Here is a 17,989-nt window from a genome sequence, read left to right on the forward strand (position 1 = left end):
AACAGCTATATTCTAGATCAAGCTATAAAGAGCCGTGCTTCTTGGAGAGATACCATTTAGCTTTTGCGGAATGTGCAGAGCTAATCTCAACTGTAATTAATGTGTTACCAACCTAAACCTATACTATGCATTGTAGTTTATGGAAAGAACACTTAATTTTATGGAAAGAATACTGTTCTCTATAATAATTAGAGTTTAACTTAACTAATGCATATAAAAAGTGTGCATTAAAGATAAATATAGATTACTTAGGTGAAACTTCAAAACCAATTAGATCATCAACACAACCCATCACTGACAGAGCCATGAAACAATTTTATTTTACACATTACAATGCTTTCTAAATAAATCATCATCACATATGTGTGTCGCCCAGGCCTTATTTCATGACAGCTTTTAGAACTCAAATTGCTTCAGAGCTTTGAAGGAGACTGATACCAGCCCCACTGTTCATCAGATATGTACTTGGTCACTTGCTTCACACTTAAATAGTTCTCTAGACCCCTGAAATAATAAAAAGAAGACTCAGATTCTTAGATGATGATAAAACAATCTAAGATATAGCCTAATCAATATTTGTATTTGAGAAATGCAAACAAACAGTAAACCATTCATAAAACAGTTTAATCCAAGCAAATTCCAACTGACAAAGAAAGTGTGTTGAAAAAAGAGTATAAGAGTTTTGGTTTTTTCACATTTCAAAATATAATTTTGAATGCACTAAAACTGAATTCTACATTTGCTGATTTAGGAAGAAATAAGGGTAATACCATTCTCCTAATTCACGACCAAAGCCACTTCGTTTTATGCCTCCCCATGGGGCTTGAATGAAGCTTGGTTGAGCACAATTTATCCATACAATTCCAGCTTTAATAGCCTGCACAAAAGTAATATAAAGTATACAGCTTTCAAGTAAAGAAAAATACATAAGTTTTGTCTGTTCTATGATAACAAAGGACCAGTCTCACCTGAGATATACGCTCACATCTTTCTAGATCTTTTGACATTACGGCAGACCCTAAGCCGTATCTGCGAAATAATAATTCATAGACAACATTGGTTAACATCTATGGAGAAGTTAAGAAGAAGTTTACATGTGAAACTAATATACAGTTTCCAGAAAAATAGTCCACTTACTGGGTGTCATTTGCTAGTTCAATAGCTTCTTCCTCGGTACTGAATGTTTTCACAGAGAGTACAGGTCCAAAAACTTCTTCTCTCCAAATTTGCATTGAGGTAGTCACATCACTGATGATGGTTGGTTCAACAAAGTATCCCCTTTTCAAATGCTGCCATAAAATTTGACATTTCGATAATTTCTGTGGACAAATGAAGAACTACAAAACGGGACACACATACACAAGAGTGTTTAATCATACCTTTGGACGAGACCCTCCTGTCAAAATTGTTGCACCTTCACTCTTAGCAGTTGAAATGAAATTCAATACCTTTTTGTACTGAATAATATAAACCAAAAGAGTGTATAAACAGTGTCAGGAAAAGCAACCACTGAACTTTTCTTCATATAACCTTGATTACTACTATATACTGCATGCGATGTGACTTGATTGAATAAACACAATCAGAAATTCAGAAATCTATGTTAGAAATAGATTTCAGGATTACTTAACTTCAAACACTATCTTAAACCAAAAACGTAATAGGGGAAGAAATGGAACAAGGTGTGAAAACCAAAAAATTCAAATATCTTTGTTAAAAGCAGAAAGAGGAGTCAGTACTAAAAGAAAAGCATAAATTACCGAAGGATTAATATCGACTGTATGTATCTATTGGAATTATGATAGTTCTGGTATAAATGGGAAAAGAATACGTTAGCACTTCAGTTCTGTTATGCTCTGACCGAACATGTTAGCTTTATACCTATGTATGTCTGAACTTGAACATTGATGATTGGATGGGATTATAGTTCATTAAATTTTGTTTGATGGTAGGAACACTATATCATATGTAATTCATGAATAAAAGATTGTGCCTGGTAGAAATTCGAAGTGGAATGTTAATTGACCTTTCCATTCAGTGCTTAAATCGTTTAAAATCTGTTTTGATGTATTAGTTTTGATTTTGGAAAAGAATTGGATTAAGTCGAACCAAAATGCATGATTAATAGTTTACTATGCTTCTTTATGTGGATAGATAATAGATACTATGAATGTCTAAGTCCTTGTTGATTCTGAAAGTAGCGTGTGATATGATGTGGTATATATCGTTTTATTTGCTTAACTATACACTTGGAAGCTTGATGGATAAGTTCTGGAGAGTCATCTTACGGCCCATATTGTCTATTGAAGTATGTTTCATGTGATTGCTTGTGTTAAGTGACCAAACTGGTTTTAAAAGTTGTCTAAGACTAATTATTTTAAAACTACAATAAGACCATGGCTGTTATCGATTACCAGCATATTCAGTGGGCAAAAACTCCTTGGGTAGGCAAAAATGACTTTAGTAATCGATTACACCGATTACCTACATGTTCAGTGGGCAAAAACTCCCTCGTAATCGATTACAAACTTGGTGTAATTGATTACCAGAGTCTTTTGAGATTGAATGAAAGAGTTTTTTTGGTTCTTGACCATTATTGTAGGTTATTTATGTGTAATTATTTTAATTTTTGTAAGCACATGGTTGTTTAGGAAGAGTAATTTTTTGAATGTAAATACAAATGGAAAGCATAAGGCAAAGTCATAAATAAAATTTGAACTATTTTATTGAATTGAAAATGCATTACAGAAGCAAAAGCTAGAAATAAAATAAGACGAAAGTACAATGAAATTGAAATCTATCTATGAAGAAGATCCGTCATGTGGACCAAAATGACGACGCAAATACCCAATGTCGTGCTGTAGATGTTCAACTCGAGCATCAATTGTATCAAAGCGGTCACCCATGTTCAGCTCTAATTGTTCAAATCTAGCATTCATGCTATCATTCATAGTATTGAAGTTGTCCCCCAACAAATGTTCGGAGATCATTGATCCCCCTTATGACGTCATGAAATGAAGAAGTAAAAGGCTTTGAGGCAAGACGCTCCTTTACCATATCCATTTTTGGTCACCCGGATCCTGCAACATTTTGAAATTCCATTGAATGATGAAATATTTGGCCCATGTAACAGGCATATGACAATAGCGCACCAAGTCATAGACTCCTTTGGATTTACCCAAAACGCTGACAACAGATGGGTTCACAAAAACTCTCCTCCTCCTCCTCAACGCCATAATGAAGTACGTCCTCAACAAAAACCACCACCACCCCTTCTTCAACAACAAACTTCTTCATTTGATGATGTCATAAGGGGGATCAATAATCTCCCAACATTTGTTGGGGACAACTTCAATACTATGAATGATAGCATGAATGCTAGATTTGAACAACTAGAGCTGAACATGGGTGACCGCTTTGATACAATTGATGCTCAAGTTGAACATCTACAGCACGACATTGGGTATTTGCGTCGTCATTTTGGTCCACATGACGGATCTTCTTCATAGATAGATTTCAATTTCATTGTACTTTCGTCTTATTTTATTTTTAGCTTTTGCTTCTGTAATGCATTTTCAATTCAATAAAATACTTCAAATTTCATTTATGACTTTGCCTTATGCTTTCCATTTGTATTTACATTCAAAAAATTACTCTTCCTAAACAACCATGTGCTTACAAATATTAAAATAATTACACATAAATAACCTACAATAATGGTTAAGAACCAAAAAAACTCTTTCATTCAATCTCAAAAGACTTTGGTAATCGATTACAGCAAGTTTGTAATCGATTACCAGGGAGTTTTTGCCCACTAAACATGCAGGTAATCGATTACAACCATGGTATAATCGATTACCAGAGTCATTTTTGCCTATCCAAGGAGTTTTTGCCCACTAAACATGCTGGTAATCGATTATAGCCATGGTGTAATCGATTACCAGAGTCATTTTTGCCTACAAAGGTGAAGTCGTGTCCCCCTACACGACTTCAGCACGTTGTAATCGATTGCGATGCTTGGTAATTGATTACAACGGCATAAAGTTGTTTTTGGGGTGCATGACTTCAACCCTGGTAAGAGCTACAGGGTGAAGTCGTGCAGGGAGGCACGATTTCTTCATTGGAAGTCGTCTGGGCTCCCACGACTTGTCTATTTTCGTATTTCGAACATTTTTTGCCTACTTCTGTAATATCTTAGGCAAATTTGCCTAGTTTGGTACAAAAACCTAAAATATAACAAATGCAGAAGTGATAGACATTAAACATACCTGTCCTTCACTAACAATAGGGCCTAGCCTGCAGCCTTCTTCCAAGGGATCTGAAATTTTGATGTTTTTGGCCCATTTCACAAGTTTATCCACAAATTCTGTTGCTATACTTTCCTGAAACAGTAAAAATATCTTACTTGATCAATGTTCAAAACTCAGCTAATGTCGTTGCTACAAAGTTTGCAGAAAAATGCTACCACTATCAGAGTATATCTAAACCTTTCAATTTATGCAGTAAAATAAGAAAAGTTAGCTAGAAATACTTGTTTGTGAGCAGGAAAATGTGTTAAGGATGAAATGGGCGAATCAAAATCTAACTATTGCACTTACATGCACGATAAGTCGAGATGTTGCACTGCAAATCTGACCATTTGTAAAGAAGCAGCCAAAGATTGTCCATTCAGCAGCTGTTTGAATCAAGAAAAATACAAAAAAAAATCTTAGATGGTGTATGACTCAATTTTCGATTCTGTAATCAGTTCTAGGCACCTAAAGTTTACTCATCTACAAGCAAACAATGAGTTTCACACGAAATATAGTTCCATAATGCAAGAAAACATAGGCTGTCCATAACAAAATAAAAGGCACGTACTCTTGTCAAGGTCAACATCCTCAAAAACAATGATTGGGCTTTTTCCACCAAGCTCTAGAGAAACAGGCTGCCAACAAGAAACCACAAATTTTATATTACATGATCTCACAAAGAAAAGAGAATGAAATACGAAAAGAAAAATTATTTTCTTTCAATATGCATGTTCCTTAGTCTTCTCTAGCTTTTAAAACAGAAGGACAACATGAATTGCACATAATTTGCAGATAACATTGTCACAAAATACCTTGGTCAGCTCTGCTGCAGCTGACATAATCTTGCTCCCAGTTAAAGAGCTTCCAGTAAAGGCAACCTGTTGAAAAATTAAATATCAGCCACAATTCAGCAGTAGCTCGCCAGCACTTTAACAATACTAGCATGAAATAGAATTAGAATTTAATTCTGCTAATAACTATAAGTGGGTGAACCTTGTCTACATCAGGATGAGATGCCAAAGGAGCACCGGCATCATTTCCTAATCCAGTAACAACATTTAATACCCCTGGAGGAAGGTTCACTTCTCTGCATATTTCAGCCAGCTCCAAACATGTCCTAAAATTGCAAATGGTATGACAGCGTAAGATACCAACATAACAAAAAAATCGAAGTTGCAATAGTTGATTTTAACATACACAGATGCCAATTCAGATGGCTTCAATATTGCAGCACAACCAGCAGCCAGAGCAGGAGCAACTTTCCATGTAGCCATTAAGAGAGGATAGTTCCTAGCACATAACATAAACCACATAATTTCATTAGCTATATTTCAGTTAGGGCCTCATTGAATAGGCAATCTATAAAGAATGTGTAAGCAAGTAAATTATATTGAAAAAAATGCATAACTAGTTAGTGAAGAAACATAAGCTAATCAAATACCATGGAGTAATTAATGCAACAACCCCAATGGGCTCCTTGAGAATATAACTCTTGAAAGTTTCCATAGGGAGGGATACAGGAGCCTTTTGCTTTGCATCCAACCCTTCTGCAAGCTCAGCATAGTAGTTAAAACAAGCAATAACATCATCCTACAAGATAGAATCACATATCCAAATAAGCAAAAAACTCATGGAAACATCAGTTACTGCTTTTTCAATGCAAATAAACGTCACCACTTACCAGGTCTGCCAGTGCTTCCTCTAGTGGTTTTCCACTATCGATTGCTTCAAGCTTTCCCAGTTCATCCTTTTTCTCCGTTATCTTTGAGAAAGACACACAGTAAGGTGTCAACACATGCGCTTCTGAGTCAGTATCCACGACTTTTATTGACCAATTTATTTTTAAACCCGGAAGTCAGAGACTTTTATTTCTCAAAGTACCCAGATGCGCAGTGTTGAACAACATCTTGATTATTTCTAAGTAGTTTTGTGAAAATTAAACAAATATAATATATATTATATGTTTTTTTTATATTAATATAACATTCTGTTTATCTAGCAGCCAATATTAAAATAAACTTATTCAACAAAAATGTTAATTTGGTTGTTGATGCAACTCGTAACTTCAATGCTTTCCCTCTCTGTTTACAAGTCTGAGAAATGAAAACACATATTTAATCGATTAAAGCAAAAGTTGAAATACAATTACAACCTTTGAAGCGATGGCTCGAAGATAACGAGCACGAACAGAACCAGAAGCTGATGACCAATCTCTGCCTTTGTTCCGGGACAAGGCTCTTTTAGCAGCATCGACAGCAAGGTCAATATCTTCCTTGGTACCGGCAGGGATATCGCCTGAACACCAAATACATCAAGCCACAACTTACAAACAGGAGAGCTTATTTAACTATGCGCGTGCCATGATCATAAACATTAAAACTCCAATGATATTGGAAAAGTTCAGACACAAGTAGTGATAAGGAGAAAAAAGAAAAGGGAACCTATGATGTCTTCGGTCGCGGGATTGATGATGGGAATCCGGTTGTTGTGGACGGGGACTTTCCACTCTCCATCAATGAATAGTTGCCTACTGGGTACTGAGATGGCCATTTTGCTTTCTTTTCTTTCTTCTCACTCACTCTCTGCTATGCAATGTATTCTTCTCTTCAATAACATATGTTATATATATACATATAATAAGCGTTAAATATCTCTTAGACACACAAAATTGAATTCCTCCTGTCTTATCACATTGGTTTCATACTATAAAAAGGAATAAATATAATATAATTATTAAATAAAAAAATTGTATATCACATGTGTTTTAAACATTACAAACTAATATTGAAACATGCACGTTTTGAAAAGTAAAAAGTTTATTATAATTAAGTTAAAAAGACTATATTTATTATTTTTAAACTTTTTTATCAAAATATATTAAAGTTAAATTTTGTGTGAAAGTTAAATTATAGAAATATGTTAACTGTATATAATAATAGGATTGAAACTGCATCTTGTTCTGGTTGATGACTCACCACAGTTCCTTTTCATTTTTATTTTTTCTTGTTCCTTTCGACTTTTGCCTCTTTGTCGGTACCAAAAATTTCATTGACTTCGTACTATCTGCTATTGGTTAGGTTTGGCTTCATTTTACTGTTTGGAAACATGTTGTTTCCACGTTCTGACGTTTAGAGTCACACATCTTAGAACAAACAGCAACGAGATCTTGGAAGCTTGTAATAGTTACTTGTATCTTGTAGTTCATTAATGAAATTGGGCATAACTGTACCTGTCATGATTCTATTCATAATTGACATCTTATAATGTAACCATAAGAGTGCAAAAGAGCATTATGATTATTTTAGATTATGTGTAGAGGTTGTTGATTGTGAATGGCATTATGATTGGCCTACAATAACAAAGAACTACGTTTTGGGTGATACGGAGTGCCCAACCAAATCACCGTCACGTTGTCAGACAATTAATTGAAAGTTGCGAGTGTATATAACATCTCATCTCTCGTAACGTGTCATAACTTTTGCACAACTTCTAAAGTTAATTAAACACGGAAGCTAAAATCTGCAATGCAAAATGTTTATAAAGCTACTCTATGTGTAGTGTGTATGTTGTGTCGCTTTCGTTGCACATTCGTTGGGACATGTTGTAAATTATTTTAGTTTTATAATAATGTTTTAAATTATAATTTAAGTTGCAATATATAGGGCACTCAGAAAATAAAACTTAAAATACATTCAGATGTGAAAGAAATATTTTTTAAGTTATTAGAAATATTGCGTCAAATAGTCATATAACTAGTCCTTTGAGTTATGTGTTACATGGATATGTTTTTATTATTTATTTTTAAATAGAAATAAAAAAAGTTAGGTTTGATGAGCGAATTTGTTCAGCTCATTCATTTTGATTATTCTGTCTATATTGATGAGTTTTTCTATTTTATTAATTCGGTCATTCAGTCTAGTCTGATCAAACCAATTAGTTTGTCTATCTCAAATATTTCGATCATCTCATCAGTTTATTCATCTCATCCAACCTGACTATCTCGTCACTCCGTCCATTTAATTCAACTCGTTAATTTGTTTATCCTTCGTACATCATAGTCATCTCATTTAGTCAGTCTATCCCGATCATTCCACCAATCTCAGCCATCCAATCAGTTTGGCCCATGCACTCCTTCCCTTCCATTTCGCTCATCCTCATCATTCCCGCCATAACGTCAATTCAACCATCATGTCAATCATGGCCACGAAGGTCAACTCAACCAAATCAGTCACCAAATCAGTCATGACGACCATCCAATCAGTCTAATCCATTCCATCAATCTTAGTCAACCTGCCTGTCCAACCTATCCCCTAACATGTGGAGTGAAGTTTTTTATAATTGTATTTCATTTTCTTAAGTTATTTTCAATTGGGTGCTTAGCTTTGCTAAATTTGTGACTATTTTTCAAACTTCATGAGCTTTGTCAATATAAAAAAGTAAAACTATTGCAAGGAGATGTTGAAGATGTTTTTATTGTCACCTAATAGTTCAAGTTTTGTCTCTCAAGACATTAATTCCCCAATTCTTGTCGTCAACGCCTGAGTGGCTAAAAAGGTTGTTAATGTTTAAGGGACTAATCCCCTATGATCAAGGTTGCTCCTTTGAAGACAATTCTCGTAACCAAATATGATAGATGAGACGAGGACAAAATAAAAGAAAGTTGCAGCGTCATGGCAAAATATCATCTTCAACTCGATCTCCCAAACAAATTCATCAGGGTGATGGTGGGACCTCGACTCCCTTAGTTGGGGGAATTTTGTGAACCGAGCTCCGACTTGGTGATAAGATTTATTTCAACCTTAATGGTGCTGAGAAATAAATGTACAAGGGCATATATCAATTAGAGGTTGTTGATGGCCTAACCGAGTTGAGTGTTTGGGTTGTATTATTGAGTCGAAAAGCGATCCCTAAGGCAGGCCCATTAGTTGTTTCTTGTTCGGGAAGGAGTTTGCTGAGTTACATAAGGATTTGGAGGTTTCCTTGAAGGCCAAATCTACCCTTAGCTCCCAGGTGAAGGATGTCGTTGATGTTCATGATGGTTCCTTGGTTTGCATCTTATGCTTTCATCTCTTCCTCATGTTTCCTCCTCAAAGCCTTCATTGGATCCATATGTTCTCTCCACCTTTTCTACTACTACGTTGCTTGTCATGTTCCTTATGATTACCATGAGAATAGAAAAGTGCTTAATCATGCCTATGGTGGGTGCCAAAATGTTTCTTCAAGACCGGTCGAGCACATACTCTACGTTTCAGTCTTCAAATGATGTAAATCTTTAGTCTTTAGTCTTGTCGACCATCTAAACTGCTTAGGGTGTACTTGTAGAAACTCTGATGCTTAAGTCAGTATGTGTTCAAGTACATTTTGTATTGGATGTTGTAATTAATTGAACCTAACCACCTTACACTTGGATCTTATATTTATACTACTTATACTTGGATCTTATACTACTTATAATATGCCTTTACTTATCACTAACCTAATTGTGGCCTAATCATTCTTTAATGTTGTTTATGGAGTTGATTTGTGATTTATCTTGGTTAAATCATACTTAAGTTAATTAATTATTTTGAATTGTCGATTGTGTTCGACCAATCAATCATTTCTGTCATGGACGATGCACCAGAATAATCGACCTTATGTTGGTCAATTGTCTTATAATGTTTGACCAGAATGTTCATACTTTACAATTATAATAAAAAGTCATGTGATTTGTTAAAATTCTCTTGTATCGGTTAAATAGTTTTTAATTTTGGATGGTTAATATATGTTTATATAATCTAGATTTAAAGTTTTAATATTTTTAAAATTATAATATTTTTATTTAATAAAACTCATATGAGTATATTATTTGTTGGAAAGTTTGAAGAATTAAGGTGAAAAAGAAGTGTTCAATCAAAATAAACTTGAAAATAATATGAAGAAAAAAAGGAATGAAAGAAAAATAATTAAAACTGGGATTATGAGTAGCAAAACGGTTCATCAACCTATTTTTACTTGACCTGTCAAAAACAAGTCAGATTGAGCTTGTCTACTAAAGGAAAATGAGTTAAATTTTGTAACTTAAGCTACCAAAGGGTAGGCTGGTCCGTTACTTTTTATTTTTTAATTTGAAAATATGTAGAGTTTTTTAGTTTTTTATTTTTAAAATTTGTTTATATGTATATAAATAAATAAAAATTAAAATTATATTTAATCATACAAATATTTTTTAATATTTTAATTGATTAATATTTTTAATTGGATAAATTAAAATAATTATTATATTTACACGTTAAATTTATAACTAGTTTATAAGTGTTAATGACTTAAGTTATATACTATTGTATATTTTCATCTAAAGGAATTAATATAAAATGATCAATCTCTAAAATTATATTTTATTTTAATTTTTAATTAACAAAGGATCAACGACTAGATTTTCCCGCCTGAATTTTGGCCCACCAAAATTGACAGACTTAAAATAACAACTGGCCCATTCCGTTTTTGGCAGGTTGGGTGGGCCGTGACCCACTTTACCAACCCTAATTGGGATTGTCTTTATTAAGAAGACTACGATTGGTTATAAGAAAGGAAAGGGATGAGCACATAACATTGAAGAGGAAGAAAATACAACAACAAAAAGGAAATGTTATAGATGTAACATGTGCTTAACACACCTACAACTACCCTGTCACACCCTATACCTTCATCACACACACTTTGTCTTTTTCTCATTCTTCAACACCAAGAATTATAAAGTAATAGTAAACCCTAACCTAAATCACACGACACAAGTCTTTATCTAATCTCTATGGTGAACACCGTATCATCTTACTTACCTTCACTGGATAAACTACATTTCCTTTACAAATAATCTCGTTTTGTACTGAAAATAATACAAGACGAAATTTCCATATTAATAATACTTCCTTAACAACTATGTTGGACTGACTAATATTAAGCTATTTCGAGTATTCGCATGTTATCTCCTATGAACTATACCAAATCCCAATTGATTCAATTCATATTCATTTCTAACGAATGTAAACTTGAATGTTTAAAAACAGCAAGCAATATAATTTATTTATAAAATCTAGCGCAATCGTGACATTAAAATGTATAGATGACATCTTTATTATGATTAACTTATATTAACTAAATTAAAACGCATAATTATATCATAAATTCTACGCATTACAATTCATGACTAAACAATTAAATTAATATGATTCACAGAAATTGTAAATCAAAAGCAATTTACGTATTCAATTTGAGTATTTTGATTTAATTATATGAATCAACGTAACTTCTTCCAAAATACTGTCAATTGAAAATAAAATCAGTGGATTCATGACAACCTTGTGGTGAAAGGAAGTATGAGAAGACTGGTAGAAGAGGATGTTTGACCTGAAAACAAGAAAAAGCAGGAATTTGAAGGTTGTGAACAATAGCAGGAACGTTAGGAGTGGAATTGAAGCGAAAGGGAGAAAGAATATTAACATAAAAAAGAATAAAAGATTGATTATTCAGAAAAGTATACAATCCAACGAATCCAGCAAACCCAAAACAGAAGAAATATGATATCTATATCCATCAATGGTACAAAGTAAACCCATGTTTACCCAATCTAATAATATCTCAGCAATAAGGAAATAAAAAAAACATGTACAAGGAACGAAAATTAATGTTTCTGGGTGGTTTTGTGGTACTTGGTCTTTATCCATTGGAGGCCAACGGAGGTACCCTCCTTCAGCTTCTTGACGCCATTCGATGCCACTGCCTTCGTCTTCCCGAGAGCGTTGTTGTTGCTTTTCTTCTTAGATTCGTTGGACCCACTGATTGGATCAGGCCCGTTATCCCACTGGTCGGCCCAAGATGATTCATAGGAAGCCATTTCTTGAAGGAGCAGAGAGTTGAGAGGTATGGTTTGGTTTTGAGAATGGAGAAATTCTGAAGGCTTGAATGCGTTTTTATAGGAGGAGTTGAAGTTCTAGAAGTTGGAAAAAAAGAATCGACCGAGTCCTAAAGCAAGGATTATGCTTATGTTTTCAAGTCGACTTTCGCACACGAAACCGCATATGCAAGAAAACTCGTTTTCCATTGGTTCTCCGCTGGAACCTTCTGGAAACCGTGGATTTGTCTGAATGTGTGCTATCTATCTACTTCGTGTTACGACGCGTGCGCTTACGGATCAGTGCCACCGGGCGCTTTTTTTAATCTCTCTAACACGAGTTTCCAAAAGTACTTTTTATATTACTAAAAATTTATGAAAAAAAGAATTGAGATGTACAATATATTTCTGACTTGTCAATTGATACTGGAACGGTAAATCTTAATAAAATAGTTAGAATTTTTCACATTAAATTGAATGTTAAAAGTATATTAATGTCATCTCGACCAACTATTAAGATAAAACCCCTAAAAAAATCATTATGGTTAAAGGTATTAATTAAGATTTTTAATATTGGAAGACCTTTAACAAATATCATAGATGAATATAAATTAAATTTATAGATAAGAAAGTGAATAATTGTATGTTGGAAAAGAGACGATTTGAAATAGGATGGTGTTCATCATAAGGTTCGAGCCTATACTTCTTTTAATTTTATGATAACGATAAGAAACATGACGAGTAATATAGTTGTGGACGAAACATCTAACAACCAAATGAACCCTGTAGAGAGATGATAAAGAATTTGTAGAAACAAATAGATGGTATGCAGCGTAAATATTATGAATAATTGAGAAACTTCCATATTAAAACCTAGCTATGTGGAACAAAGTGTTAGGAACCCTTTGTCTTATACATCAACTCTTCTAATATCAATCAAACAACATGATGAACTTGACTAAATTGTTCAAAATTACAGTTTCGAGACAAGTAAGAATCACTCGTTCGTTAGGATAAGAAACATGATCAAAATTCTCCTATTCAATGTAAGAATTATGGAAATGCCTTATCATTTTAACAAATTTGAATTAATAAAAAGTATATAATATGAATGTCCGATCAGCCATGAACTGAGCGGTCAACAAGCCTATGTGTCTTGCACGATCGATGAACTAATTGTAGAGTTAACACAAAAAATAATTACAATAACCCTACCTTATATCATTACCATTTGAGCCATAATTAGGTCCACACTAATAAGAAATTCATCTCAAAATCTATAAATACAAACATTTAGGTAATTGGTTACTTTTACTAAACATTTATTGCAAACACTTTCTAACAAATATTGATTTTAGCATATCCCAAACTCTATAAATATAAGTTTGATATTTAGATAGTTAATCTATTGCATAGCACACAAATATTAACTTTAGTATTGAATGCTTCCAATAGATAATCATCAATTCAATTCAACCAAAAGAAGATTCCAGATAGAACTTTGATTTGAATTCAAAAATTAGAATCCCTTGTTAAAATAAACTTGACATCAACTCATAATCGAAAAAAATAAAATAATGGAAAGTCAAAATTTATCATTTCAATATGTTTGAATTAATAAAAAGGTATACATATTGCATAACATAAAGGGGAAACGATATGGTTGGCGTGTGGTTTAGTGGGATTCCTAGCACCACCTTGGACTAGTTGCACTTTTATTGATTCCGCGGTTCATGAATGGAAGGTGATGTGAAAGAGCTGAAGAGAGGATTATTTGAGTGAGCTATGGGAAAAGTTTATGCTTTCCTGGCTTTCTTTTATTCAAAACCAAAAGCCGACTTTCGTGAAAAAAAAAAGTAAAGTTTATCTGCACTTATTAAGTTTTTTCTTAAGATACGTTCATTTTCTTAAAAATTATTCAAATTTACACAACCACATATATGTATTTTCTTTTCCACTGTAAGTAATTAATATAATTCAAAAAATTATTAAATATAAATAAATAGTCATTTAAAATGATAAAATTATAATATAATTATTTTAATTTTAAAAAATGGTTAAATTTCAGTAAACAATTATTTAAGAGATAAAAAAATTTAATTTATAAAAATAAGATTACAAAAAAATTTATACAGAAAAAGATAGAATGCTGTTTATTGATAGCATAAATAAACTCATATATATATATATATATATATATATATATATATATATATATATATATATATATATATATATATATATATATATATATATATGGGGTTTGCTAACGTGCGTACGCCTCTTTTTTAGTTGATACATTTTAGTAATGTGTACCGGATTTTAGTAGACAAAAATACCCTTATATATCATGAATTCTAAGGTTTAAGGTTAAGGGTATTTTAATAATTTTCATTCTCAAAACTTAAAAAAAATAAAAAGAAACCTCACAAACCCTTACTCACCTCTCTCATTCCTTTCAATCCTTTCTCTTTCACCTCTCTCACTCCAACCTTTTCTCTGTCATCCCTACTGTAGCTCCAATTGAAAAAATCAGAAACACTTGTCTTTAAACAATTTGCCTTTGTAAAGAGTTGAGTCATTGACATATTCACCTTCAGGCAAAGGTTCATTCAAGATCTCTTCAATTTCACCATCTTCACTAATTTCTCTAATTTCATCATCTGCATATGTTGAATCATCATCTCTAAAAACACCCTCCAAGGCAATTACCAATTCTTTCGGATGTCATTATGCTTGTGAAAATTAGATAAAATCATATACGACAAAAATTATAAAATGAAAACTCATTATAAAGTCATTTTTTATAAGAAATTGTTTAACAACGAGTGTTTCTGATTTTTTCCAGGCCAATTACCAATTCCTTTGATGTCATTATGCTTGTGAAAATTAGATAAGACAAAAATTATAAAATAAAAACTCATTATAAAATCATTTTTTTGTAAGAAATTGTTTAACAACAAGTATTTCTGATTTTTTCCAGGTCAATTACCAATTCCTTTATGCTTGTGAAAATTGGATAAAATTAGATAAGACAAAAATTATAAGATCAAAACTCATTATAAAATCATTTTTTATAAGATTGTTTAACTGCAAGTGTTTCTGATTTTTTCAATTGGGGCTACAGGGTGTTTCTGATTTTTTCAATTGGGGCTACAGTAGAGATGACAGAGAAAAGATTGGAGTGAGAAAGATGAAAGAGTTGAGAGGAATAAGAGAAGTGAGTAAGGGTTTGGGGTTTTTTTTTACCCTTAACCTTAAAACTTAGAATACATAGTATATTTTTGTCTACTAAAACTCGGTATACATTGCTAAAATGTACCAACTGAAAAACAAGCGTACGCACGTTAGCAAACCCCTATATATATTGTTTGAATGTTTACAGTTCGGTTATAAAAAAACTACGAATAATATTGTCAAGTTTTCTTTCATTGTTTTTTTTAAAATTAGATTAGGATTTAATTTTACGAAAACTGGATTCCGCGTTTTAAATTCTACTTACAAATCTAGAAACTTTCAAATAAATTCTTAATAATTTTTTATAATTTATTAAGTTTTCATATATTTGAAACTTTTCAACTGAGTAACTGTTAATTGTTGTTTTTGTTAACTAATTGATGTAGAGGTGGTGATTTTTTTTATCTCATGAGCTCGCTTATCTTTTGCCATGTATAATTTTATAATATTATAATTTTATAATTTTATAATAAAAAATTTAAATTATAAATAAAATTTTGAGTTAAATATATTTTTAGTCTTTCAATTATATAATTATAATGTGATTTTAAATTTAATCTCTGTTTAAATATAATTATAATGTGATTTTAAATTTAATCTCTGTTCGAAACTTTAGTATATTTTAATTCTTGCTTTTAACAAAACCATAATTTTTTCTCTTCCAAAAACTAATGTTAAAATTAAGTTGAACTGGTTAACACCGTCTCTGAAACCTTAGAAATTCTCCCACTCTCACAATCACCACCACCTCCTTCCGCTTCTCTTTATCCTTGGGAAGATCAGTTCTTTTCTCCCTCTCTCCGCCACCGAACCTCCTCTCTCCTCTCTCCTCTCTCCTCTCTCTCTTCCTCCCACCTGGAAAAGTGTTGCTACGCCCGCGTCTCATAGAAACAGAGTCCCTAATCCACAAACCCGTGAACTCAAGGTTCTGCAATTGTCCAACCTGTTCTTCATCATTCTCCTTCTTCCTCGCAAACTCTTGACATTGTGGTCTCTTCCCTTTCCTCCAAGCCCCAAACCCTAGTTTGCAGATTCGTGCACTGCTACAACCTCTTCCCTTCGTCCACTCACCTTCTTCGAAAGATGAGGTCGTTCGCGCTTTTCACGTGCAGGGGAAAGTTGCGGAGTGCGGTGTCGACGGTGACGCCTTGGGCCGGGAGGAGGTGCACCATCGTGTTTGGTTTGGTGACGCTACCAGAGATGCACAAAAGATGTTCGATACAATGCCTGAGAGAGAAATGTTGTGACTTGGAATTATGGATGCATGGTTGACCTCTTGGGAAGAACAGGGAGATTAGAGGTGAACCTGGCTGTTAATATATATTGTGGTTAAGTTGCAGCAGTTAAGTGTTTCTTGGATTGTAATACAGAGATTGGAGGTGAATCAGGCGGGAAAATGAATGGGCTGGAAAAAAGATGAAGAATAGGAAAAATGAGGAATGAAGAGACTTACATATCGACGCGAGAGAAGTCGAGAAGGTGTGCTGTCTTCGTCTTGTTTGTTGTCCAGATGGCTGCATCAGAGCAACTTCTTAATGCAATCAGAGAACAATGTTTGCAATGATACAGGGAATTCAAAGTGATGAATTTGTTGAATTACGTTTTGGGAGCATAATAAACATAAATTTGGACCAGAAAACATTCAGAGAAATAAGGGATTTCGTGTATGTCAGTACCTTCCTGCTTCTCGAAGAGCCCTGATCTGGATCCGTGGTGTTGCAGTTCAACAAGATCAACAAGAAAACGATGACCTCAAAAAATTCAATAAAGGGAGCTTCTATTTGATAAATCAAACATACGTCATGCTTAATCCAATTGCTACTGAGTTTGCCAAGAAGCATATTCCTGAAACAGTGAAACAGATATTTCTTTGGAACACAGAAGGAAAATTTTGGAGAGGTATACTCGATTCATAACAGGGTGAGGAAGATTCGTTCGTGATATCAGACTTATGAGGAGTGTCACTTGCATCTTTGAATTTGGAAGATTAAAATCATTTGAGATTTTGTGCACCAAAATTGTTTTAAAAATCAGTTTGAATTCAGTCTTTGAGTTGGCTGCAAGAGGTTGTTGTATCACAATTTACTCAAAAATTTAAAATTAACAATTTCTGATTCTATTCTTAGTTTTCATTATCCTTTTATGGACAGTTATTGGTTTTTGAGTTAATCTTTGTTGGTGAACAACCCTGTTACACATTCCATATCAGGTAAATTGCTTAATTAGCCACAATGCTAGAGTTTAGTAGAAAAAGTGGTTCTAAACTCTACGCAAGGTCTTATTTTAAGTTTTCACTCTCTACACAGTATTATTGGCACCATAAAACTGCAAAAATTTGTGCATGTACAGATAATAATGAAATTCCAAAAGCTATAGCTAAAAAATTAAGATTATCAACAATAGCTATAATCGTGTAACAAAGCACAAATTACCCACAAATTGATTCACACAAGGTCCTCAACATAACAAAAAGACATTTTTTTCTACCGGAAATATTTTGGTGGCGTAATCAGATATTTCTAAATTTGGTGGAATTAGCCACACAAAATTTAGTTACAAAGACAATTGCAAGAACAGTAGAATACTTCTG

The 17,989-nt window shown here is 33.1% G+C and overlaps 2 protein-coding genes across 2 annotated transcripts; both read right to left on the minus strand.

The window, feature by feature from the left end:
- Positions 1-221: 221 nt before the first annotated feature.
- LOC124843589 (aminoaldehyde dehydrogenase 1, peroxisomal) lies at positions 222-6,900 on the minus strand. Its single transcript, XM_047320368.2, has 15 exons — positions 6,734-6,900; positions 6,445-6,587; positions 5,974-6,054; positions 5,734-5,882; positions 5,490-5,582; positions 5,286-5,409; positions 5,105-5,170; positions 4,861-4,927; positions 4,599-4,675; positions 4,269-4,382; positions 1,380-1,457; positions 1,138-1,289; positions 969-1,029; positions 771-877; positions 222-504 (listed from the first exon to the last, which is right to left on the minus strand). The coding sequence occupies exons 1-15, from the start codon at positions 6,840-6,842 to the stop codon at positions 414-416; spliced, it is 1,512 nt and encodes a 503-aa protein (XP_047176324.2). The 5' UTR covers positions 6,843-6,900; the 3' UTR covers positions 222-413.
- A 4,866-nt stretch (positions 6,901-11,766) lies between these two features.
- LOC148203451 (uncharacterized) lies at positions 11,767-12,309 on the minus strand. The gene has a single exon (XM_088107930.1). It carries the CDS (start codon positions 12,163-12,165, stop codon positions 11,953-11,955), a length of 213 nt encoding a protein of 70 aa, XP_087964056.1. The 5' UTR covers positions 12,166-12,309; the 3' UTR covers positions 11,767-11,952.
- Positions 12,310-17,989: the final 5,680 nt, after the last annotated feature.

This window comes from Vigna umbellata, chromosome 2, assembly GCF_029865625.1.
Source record: "Vigna umbellata cultivar VRB3 chromosome 2, Vumbellata_1.0, whole genome shotgun sequence".
NCBI lineage: Eukaryota > Viridiplantae > Streptophyta > Magnoliopsida > Fabales > Fabaceae > Vigna > Vigna umbellata.